The sequence below is a fragment of the Phodopus roborovskii genome, unplaced genomic scaffold, assembly GCF_943737965.1.
Source record: "Phodopus roborovskii unplaced genomic scaffold, PHOROB, whole genome shotgun sequence".
NCBI lineage: Eukaryota > Metazoa > Chordata > Mammalia > Rodentia > Cricetidae > Phodopus > Phodopus roborovskii.
In genome coordinates this window covers 47,428,069-47,438,279 of record NW_026126407.1, presented here as the reverse complement: position 1 = coordinate 47,438,279, position 10,211 = coordinate 47,428,069, and the positions used below count along the sequence as shown (strand labels likewise).

Genomic DNA, 10,211 nt, shown 5'->3' with positions numbered 1-10,211 from the left:
AGTTCCCCCATCCCTGTTAAGAAAGAAAGCAGGGCCTGGGGATGTAACTCAATTGGTAGGTGCATGCCTAGTATGCCCAAGGCCCTGGGTTCAATACTCAGTACTGGGAGAAAGGAAAAGGGGAGATGGACAGATGGATTAGTGGTTAAGGGCACTTGCTGGGTGGTGGTGGTGCACAGCATTCAGCAAGGCAGAGGCAGGCAGATCTCCGTGAGTTCAAGGCCAGCCTGTTTTACAAAGTGAGTTGCAGGACAGCCAGAACTGTTACACAGAGGACCTGGCAGAGTATTACAGTACTTCATGAGTGCATGTTCACACGCACGCGCGTGTATACACACACACACACACACACACACACGAGAGAGAGAGAGAGACAGAGACAGAAACAGAGACACAGAGACACAGCAGGGCTTGGCTGTGGCTCCTTGTAGAGTACTTACCTAGCTCTGTTCTTGACTATAGCTATATTGTTGTTATTAGTATTATCAATGTTTTTTGTTTTTGTTTTTCTTTTTGAGACAGGGTCTTGCTCTGTAGCCCTGCCCAGCTGACCTGGAACTCATTATGTCTTCCAGGTTGAACCGGGATCTGGGATTCAAGATAATCCTCCTGCCTCAACCTTCAGGCCTATACAACTGTGCTTGGCTACAGCATGGTATGTGCATACCTTTATTTATTATTTATTTTTAAATGAATTTATTCTTAGAGCATTGGTGTTTTGCCTGCATGTATGTCTGTGTGAGGGTATTGGATCCCCTAGAATTGGAGTTACAGACAGCTGTGAGCTGTCATGTGGGTGGTAGGAATTAAACCTGGGTCCTTTGGAAGAGCAGCCAGTGCTCTTTAACTGCCGAGTCACCTCCCAGCCTCTATATGCCTATATTTATATAGGATATGGTTCTGTGTAGCAATCAGTAGAGGGAATAACACATTTGAAGTGAAGCTGACTTGTTGCATGTGCCATCCAGCACCAAATAGCCCTGTGCCACTTGGCTAGCTCCTGTGCATGGAGCTTCTCCTCTGTTTCAAAGGCAGAGGCCAGTTTTTAGGGCAGTATATCCTTCAATGTGGTCCAGAAAATCAGGGCAGGCAGGCCAACAGGGCAGGACTTAAATCTCAGAACGTAGAAGAGGCGGGGTTCTAATCCAGCCTAATGACTCTAGCTCACATCAAGTTGACATAAAATTAACCAGGATAGACCTTGTCTCAAATAAGAGGTAACAAAGAGGACTGGAATGCAGCTCAGTGGTAGAGTATTAAAGTACCTTGTGCATGAATGTACACACACACACACACACACACACACACACACACACACACACACAGATAGTAGGGTTTAGCTGTGACTCCTTACAGAGTATTTACCTAGCTCTGTTCTTGACCACAGCTCTATTGTTGTAGTTGTTATGGTTGTTAGTCTTATCATTTTTTTTTTGAGAGGCTAAGGCTACATCCTCACACTGTTCTGGGTGGTGGGTGGTGGGTAGTGGGTGGTGGGTGGTGGGGTGGGCTCCAGAGCAGGAATACATGCCTGGGAGGATCCATTCCAATATGATGGGTGTTGGTTTCTCCAGGTTCTCAAGGTTCTATAGCCTGGTGTGTCTGGGATGTGGTCAGACATTTTTGGTCCCAGCCCAGCTCCTCTTCAAGGATCAACAAGTGTCCAGTTGTCTACCTCTGTCCTAAGTACCTAGCCCAAGGTCTGTCTGTCAAGCAACGGAGTCCTTGTGTCACTGATATGTACCAACCTGAGCTGGTAGAGTTTTGGGGGAGAGAGGCCTGTGATGCCCAAAACTGGCTTTGTTGGTGAGGTCAAGCCCCAGCACTCACACATTGGTCTCAGAAAGTTCCTGGATGGTGTAACAGTTTATGGGATCACTTCTCGAAACAGAGGGGCTGAGAGTCACGTGCTGGGCTAGTCTCTGGTTTCTCTGGGTGTCTGTTTTCTCATCATTAGAAAGGTAGTGGCCCCACCCTTCCCAAGTCACCTACTGGAGATGGGGGTGCTCTGTGGAGAGGAAACGCTCTCTGCCCACACAATGGCTACACTGCATCAGGCCGTTTCCAAGGGCTCCTGCCTTTGTGTCTGACTAGAAAGGGGGTACACTGGGCTGGAAGTCACTCTACTCCTTGCTCTCAAACCGTCTGCTCATGGGTTGGGTTGTCCCTGCGGTCTGTGTCAGTTCTCCGCTGGAAGTGGTGGCAGTGCTGATCCTCCAGGTTCTGTCACTCTAGGATCCTGCTGTCACACACCCTGGAAGTATATGAGGTCTGTATATCTCATCCCTGCTCTGCCACAAGAGCAGCCATGCACCTGCCTGGAGAGCTTAGTGTTTGTGTCCTTGGTGCTACCTAGAGTTGTGGACAGATAAGTGGACTGCTAGGGTGTGGGTTGTAGTTAATAGACATCTATTCTGGTTGTGTGAATGGGCTTCTGGCTGGTGGGCCAAGGTGCTGCCTGCTGAGGAGGTGCTGGCTCCTGGAAGGTCAGTGCTGTGGCCTCTGTGTGTGTGTGTTTCCTTCTTCCTTATCACTAATCAGGCTTGTATAACCAGGGTGGCCCTGCTTCCTGCTCAGGGGCTATCAGCCAGCCATCTGAAGATGTAAATGGGTGACAGGGCTTCAGTAGTCACACAGCCAGGCACTTCTGAGATGTAGCTTCTGGTCCCCATCCACTCCTGGCTCGTCAGGGATCCCAGGGCTCAAGGTCTTGCTTTTCTCAGGGGCTTCCCTTTGTGGGACAGCTGAGGACTGTACATGACATGCAGTTTGGGAAGAGCTGTCTGTTTTATAGACATCTGCTGCTCTCTTCCCATATTCTGGGGCAGAACTCTGTTACTCTATGTCAGGAGCAACAGGTAAGAGAACGCAGAGGCTTGCTCTGTGACCTTGCCAAGAGGCATGGCCCTCTATGTCACTCTGCTTCTGCATCTGCATTGTGAATGAACAGCCTTTGGCTGGACACTTTTCAGAACCTAGGTAGAGCTGGGCATGGTGGCCCACACCTTTAATCCTAGCATCCCAGTACTCAGGAGGCAGAGACTGGAGGATCTTTGAGTTCGAGACCAGCCTGGTCTACAGAGTGAGTTCCAGGTCAGCCAGGGATACACAGAGACCTCATCTCAAAACAAACAAGCCAAGACAGAAAGTGCAGGTATTGCAGAGCCTGGGGTACAGCATATGCCGCTGTCAGAGCCTAGGACCCAGGAGATCTGAGTCTGAGAGGCAGCTCAGTGCTGAAGGCTCCAGGCTTTGGTTGGGTCAAGTGGCTTTTCTAAGCTTCAGTTAATCACTGAAACTGGAGAGCTGTGCCCAGTCCTGCCCACAGGACAAGGCAAGGGCACCTGCCGTGCAGAGTGCTGAGGGAAGTAGGCCTTCCATGGGGTGCCTATCACAGGGAGATGTCTCCCACAGGGGACACCTCCCATAGGGGTACCTAGCATAGGGAACACCTCCCTCGGGGACACCTCCCACAGGGGACACTTCCCACAGGGGTGCCTAGCACAGGCCCTACAGTTTAGTCTTTTACAGGTTGGACCTTGGAGAGGATGGCAGTGAAACAGGCCCTGGGCCCCTGGTTCCTGATCTATACCTATATCTGCTCTTGCATCTGCTGGGGAGTCCCTGTCCCAGAACAGGGAACAGGTGAGGGTTGGGTGTCATGTCTTTCTGAGGTGGCTGGATAGAGTTAGGGGAATTGGGGACAAGTTGTCACCTGTGACAACCAAGGGAAAAACATGGGCCCAAACACTGCTGGGATCTATCCCCTAGTGTCCCTCCATCTCCCACCCCACGAAGCTCTGAGGTATGACTGGCGCAGGTACCAGGGTCAAAATCCCAGCCATTCCCAAGCTCTCACCCTGCCCCTGACACATTCCCTTGGGACTTTCTTTCGAGTTTGTCTGGTCAGATCCTCCCCACCAACCTTAAGGCCCTGCTGTGTGCTCCTACCATCCCCAGGGCCGAAGGCTGGGACATTCACCTGCTTCAGCAACAGTCTTTTCAGGATTGACTGCCACTGGTCGACTCCAGAGCTGGGCTTGGCATCCAGGGCCTGGCTTCTCTTTACCAAGTGAGGATGAAGGCCAGGCCTGCTTGGGGAGGGTACAGGGTCCCCATTGTGGCAGCATCCATGATGCTAACACATGGCCTTTCCAGTAACCAGGTGACCGACATCAAGCACAGGTGCACCTTTGGGGACAGCGTGTGTACCCTCATGTTGCCCCCTGAGGAGGTTTTGGTGCCGACTGACAACTTCACCATCACTTTACACCGCTGTGTCATGGGGCAGGAACAGGCCAGCTTGGTGGACTCACAGTTCCTGCCGTGGAGACATGGTGAGTGGGACAGTCCTTCCAGGAGTTGCCTTGTTGCTTGGCTCTGAGGCTGTGGCCTTGAGCCTTTGACTCTGCCTGAGAATCCTTGCCAAGCAGGACTAGAAACAGATTGGACCCTGGGGAGGGGCTATAATGGCTGCTGCAGGGCCAGAGTTTTGGCAAAGAATGAGAAGACATGGCCAGCTGAGGGTAGAGACTACCATCTGAGCTACCAGGAATGCATTTTAATAACAGCAGAAATTACTCTGGGAAGGCACCAAGAAGAACTTTCAGCAGCCAATTGTGCAAGAAATTATCTTGCGGGGAGCGGGTGCCTTAAGGAGGCCATCGGCTGCCTTTCCCCAAAAATGAGGTCCCTGGTTTGAAGGAGCCTTGACCATGACCTCTTGAGAATGTCCTTGATCCCAGTTCTGGCCATGCTAGGGACACTGGGCTCCTCTTTGTTTCAGTTAAGCTGGATCCTCCCTCGGATTTGCAGAGCAATGTCAGCTCTGGGCTTTGTGTCCTGACCTGGAGTATCCATCTTGCACTGGAGCCCTGGAAATCACTCCTCAGCTATGAACTGGCTTTCAAGAAGCAGGAAGAGGCCTGGGAGGTAACACGGTGGTAGCTCCTGAGGCCTCTCCCCTGGGACAGGCTAGAGTCAGTGATGAGTACAGGGGGAGGCAGAGTAAGATGCACATGTATGTGCTGGCTGCGTACAAACCTATGCTTGTGTGTGTCTATGAACATAGTGTGTGAGTGTGCCTATTTGTACATGTGTGTTTATATGTGTGTGAGTGTGTCTTTGCTTTGTGCTTACATGGGTGGATGTATACTGGACAGAGTGTGTAAACGGGGTGAGCGTGTACATGTATCCATAGGTGTGTATAAATATGTGTGAGTGGGCTTGTTGGTACATGCATGTCCATTTTTTAGGACCCTGCACTCAGTCAAATGCCCCCAACCCTGCAGCAGGCCCGGCACAAGGACCGTATAGTTGGGGTGACCTGGCTCAGCCTTGAAGCTGTCGAACTGAATCCTGGTTCCATCTATGAGGCCAGACTGCGTGTCCAGATGACTTTGTCAGAGGAGGAGGAGGATGACATGACAGAGGGGGAGTATTATAAGAGCCATTGGAGTGATTGGAGCCAGCCTGTGTCTTTCCCTTCTCCTCGGAGATGGAGACAGGGTAGGTGCTGTGTGGTGGCTGCTTTGTCACAGCCTGGGCTGAGTCTTTGTTCCTTGGTTCCTTCGGTCCCTCCCCCATTTCATCACCCTACAGCCTGCCCCTTGCTTCTGAGATGAGTGAGGAGTTCATAGCAAGTGGCCACCATTAGGAATAAGGGTATCCGGGACTGCGTACTGGCTGAGGCTGGACAAACCTGGTGTCCTTTGTGAGTGTTGGGCGGATCCTATATGCAGTGATGACTACTGGCCATATGGTAGATGGGAAAGGAGGGGTACAGAGGAGATTACCCCAGGAACATCAGAGGTATGACACAAACCCAAGACTCATCCTGAACTTTCAGCATTGACTCAGAGAACTAAAGGTGCGCCCCCCATTTGGACTTAGGGGCACATACTGGCAATGAGGACTGTTCACAGCCATGGACTCTTTCTGCCCACAGGCCTCCTGCTCCCAGCCTGGCAGTGGCCGGAAAGCATCCTTGTTGCTGTGTCCATCTTTCTTCTGCTGACTGGCCTTATCCACCTTCTGTTCAAGCTGTCACCCAGGTAGATACCTGTGTGGTTGTGAGTGTGTATGTGTGTGTGTGAATGAACCATAGCTGCCCGCTTATGGCAGCTATTGGCCTCATCTGAGAGCTAAGCACACAGCTGGTTGCTTCCAGGCCCTGAACCCACTACCAGAGATCAGTCTGTGAAGGACACAGGCCATGGTGTAAATATGGGCATTAACCAGAGAGGTCACAGTGGTCCACACTGGCTCCTGTTCTGGGATTTGTCCAGAAGTTTTATTTATTTATTTGATTTTATTTTTCATGAGTATTACAGTATTGCCCACTTTGGTTTTCACCAAGTGGGCTAAAGTGATCTTCAATGCTTTAGCTTTCTGGGTAGATGAAACAATAGGCATGTGTTGCTGTGCCTAGCAGTCCTTTGAGGGCAGCTCTGGATGTAGCGGGCTAGCATCTAGTAAGTAGAAGGGAGCTCTGGTCTTGGCAGTGACTAAGCTTTCTGGCCTGTGGCATTGGGAAGGGCTTCCATCTGGGTCCATTTGGTCTCGACTTTTCTATTTTGGCTTCAGGGTGAAGAGACTTGTGTACCAGAATGTCCCCTCTCCAGCAGCATTCTTCCATCCTCTCTACAGTGTGTACAATGGGGACTTCCAGGTGTGTGCAGGGGAACTTCAGGGAGGTGGGGTCAAGTGTGCACTACAATGGCAGAAACGGCCTAGAAGTCTGCTTGTGTGTGCTGAGTCTGGGCGTTCACTGGTGTGTGTGTGTGTGTGTGTGTGTGTGTGTGTGTGTGTGTGTGTGTGCATGGCAAGCCTGGGGACCTTGTCTGTGTGCCGAGCCTCTTTTGTAGACATAGCAGGGTTACATTTGTGCCCATCTCTAATGGGCACATATTTGGCTGTATTTTGGTCAACTTACCATAGTGCAGTATGACGGACTGTGAGACTCAGGGGCTTTTTGTGGAGGCTCCTGGCCCCTCTGAGAGACAGCATCCTTTGGGAGGCGGCCCCTCCTGTTGCTATGCAGAGGCTGCAGACTGTGTCTCTAGTTTTGTGTGTCACTGCTTTTAGGGGAGTCCCTATCTGTCTCTGCTGGATGGTCCTGGAGAGCATTCTGTCACCGTTTTGTTTTGTCTTTGGCACCTGTCATATCTTTCCCTATCTTTTTGGCACCTGGTTCATGCTGCTATAAGCCTGTGGCCTTCAGCTGAGGGGGTTACTGAGGGCCCTGAAGAGACTCAGGGCTTTACATGTAGGAGGGAGGTAGAATTCTTTGGGCATGGGTGGTGCTTGGCTCCGGGATTGATTGCATGGTAGAGCCTCCCGGAGGAGATCTTGGCTGTGTGGGGAGCGGGGGTGCTGCTCCGAGAGTGAGTCCTGAACTCGCTGCCTGAGTCTTCCTCTTGCCCCCTGCTCTGATGCAGACCTGGACAGGGGCTCACAGAGCCAGACCACAACCACGACAGAATGGTGTCGGCACTCCGTCAGGAGGCTCGGAGTCCAGCATCTGGGAGGCCATCACAACTCTCACCTACAGCCCAGCATGCCCTGTGCAATTTTCCAGCCTGAAGTGGGAAGGCACAGGCCCTGGCTTCCCAGGGCCTCCATGCTTAGAGTATGTGCTGCCAGCAGGGTGCCCGGAGTTGGAAGGACAGCCGTCTGCCTACCTACCCCAGGAGGGCTGGGCCACTCTGGGCTCTGTCAGGCCCCCTCCTCTAGACTCAGACAGAGGCAGCAGTGAGTATTGCATCTTGGACTGCTGTGAGGAGTGCCACCCCTTGGCACTCCAGGACACACCCAGAGCCCTGAGCTCACACAGGCTCAGCCTGTGACCCTTCCTGTATCCAGCAGGGTCTGACACCCTACCAAGGGATGTGGGCATTTTCCTCCCTCCGGCCCTCGGATGGCACTGCACTCAGTCTCAGCATGTCTCAGCCAGATGCACCATGCCTGATTTGGGGAGGACATGGAAACCCAGAGAGGAGGCAGCTGTGGATGGAAGCAGGAGGTCCCCGCTCTGCTCTGCCTCGTGGTGGGGAGGCCTCCACACTCAGCGTCTCAGTGCCTTCCTTCTCTCCTCTCTGACTTTGTCCCAGTCCTGAAAAGAGGGTGTGACAGGTAGCCTGGTCTTTCCTCATACCCTTAAAGGGTTAGCTGAGGCCAGGGGACACTGCAGAGACATCACGAACAGGTGGAGTGTCCCTTTTCTGTCCCTTCCCACTAAGACTGAAGGTGGTGATGACATGAAGACATGGATGCCTGGGGTGGGAAAGAACGGTGAGGCTTTGAGCACGTGGGGTTGGAGTCTCACTGAATGATTTGAAGACATCTTACCCATCTGTATTAATTACTTCTTTGTCGCTGTGATAAAACACCGTGACCAAAAGTGCCTTATAGAAGAGTGTGTTTTGGTTTAAGGTTCCAGAGGGGCAGGAATACATCATGGTGCAGAGGCTTGGCAGCAAGTGGCAGGCTATGCAGCAGGAGCAGGAAGCTGACGGCTCACACCTTAACCAAAAGCGTGGGGCAGAGTGAACTGGAAGTGATGTTTTATTCCCTAAGCAAGGCTCCACCTCCTAACCCTTCCTAAACAGTGCCACCAGCTGGGGACAGAGTGTTCATCCCATGGGGGATGTTCTCATACAAACCACCTCACTACCTTCTGTCCCCAACATTCCACTGTTCCTAGGAGAGAAACTGAAGCAAGGGCCACTGTAGAGTTGGAAATGACTATTCCTCAGCAGCCTTGGCCTGGAAGGGGTACCCACACCCCTATTACCTGTGGGGTGGTCCAGAGGGTATGATGGGTAGACTAGACTGTGACTGCTCTTTCTCTAGGCCTGCCCTAACAGTCTACCAGGAACTGGGTGCCTAATACTGGAGATTTGTTTTCTCTCTGACTGAAGTTCAGAGGTCTGGAATGGAGATGCCAAGGAGGCCATGCTCCCCTGGAGGGAAGGGTTTGTTTCAAATCTTGTTTCACATCTGTTTCCTACTGAGCAACCTCTTCTGTACTGAGACTAGATGCTATCCCAACAGCAGGGCAGAGCCCACCTCAGACCCTTGTGTGTGAGCAGATTTGTGAAGCAGTGGGCAAAAACTTAAGCTGAGCGGGTGGATGCATTTGTACAGATTTGGGGCTTAAAGCACTGATCTGACAGGAGTCTTCTTGATACTTTGAGGTTTTTCAAAGGGTAACCATGGAAACAATGGTAGTGTGAGGTTGATCTCTGAGGCTGTGCAAGAATTAGCCGAACTACTGCATGGTAGGCGCAGTGAGTGAGTAGGAATAGGGATGTGGTATGGAGTCAGAGCTGGTGTTCTGGGAGCTCACAATGCTGACCCCACTGGGATACTTATCAATGTAATAAAGCCTATAACAATTTTGACAACAGCTCAAATCCTATTATACTAAAGATTAGTACACTAATTTTTCAAAGAACCTCTACAGAAAAAAATATTTCCTCAACCCTCAAGACTTATTATTCTTCAATGTGCTCACACTCGGGATAGCCTTCCAGAGGGCAGACTGTGACATGGCTTTTGCTTCAAGCCTTATTAAACAGAGTTCATAGGGGACAGAGACTGGGCAAATGCAAGGTATGTGGCCAAGTCTCTGACTGTATGTAGCTCAGCCCTTACAAGACAACAGAGAGTCCACACAACAGAGGAACCCTGCAAAGCGGCCATGGCTCAACCCTTCCTCAATATCAGGGAATGGGTGTGGAGAGAAGCCATACAGATGCAAAGGCTGTGATACCCTTTACCTACTGAACAAGCCCTCGACAGCACAGTTTACATGGGAGAAAAACCCTATGAATGTAAAGAGTGTGCAAAGCACCTCCCCCCACCAACATCATAAACATTACCATAAACAATATCATAAGATCCACAGTGCAGAGACACCCCACAGCTGTGAAGAATGTGGAGACATTCAACCATAGTTCAAGCTTGAAGAATTTGACAAGCATTTTTAATTTTTTTTTAAATTTTACTGTGGGGTGTGCATGTGTATATGTGTGTTCTGAGCACATGCCACATTAGTCTGGATGATGGCTGAGGCCAGAAGAGGGAGCTTGAGTTACAGACAGTTGTGAGCTACCTGAAGCATGTGCTGGGAATTGAACTCAGATCCTCGGCAAGAATAGCAAGTGATATTCCACTGAGCCATCTCTCCAGCCTTCAGCAAAGGTTTT

The 10,211-nt window shown here is 51.1% G+C and overlaps 1 protein-coding gene across 1 annotated transcript; it reads left to right on the top strand.

The window, feature by feature from the left end:
* Positions 1–533: 533 nt before the first annotated feature.
* Positions 534–7,973, top strand: LOC127219471 (interleukin-9 receptor-like). The gene is given in 10 exon segments (XM_051181030.1): positions 534–655; positions 3,532–3,645; positions 3,961–4,072; positions 4,159–4,337; positions 4,787–4,932; positions 5,292–5,508; positions 5,948–6,053; positions 6,586–6,670; positions 7,440–7,797; positions 7,800–7,973. Coding segments are annotated over 10 exon segments (1,482 nt in total). The 5' UTR covers positions 534–564; the 3' UTR covers positions 7,874–7,973.
* Positions 7,974–10,211: the final 2,238 nt, after the last annotated feature.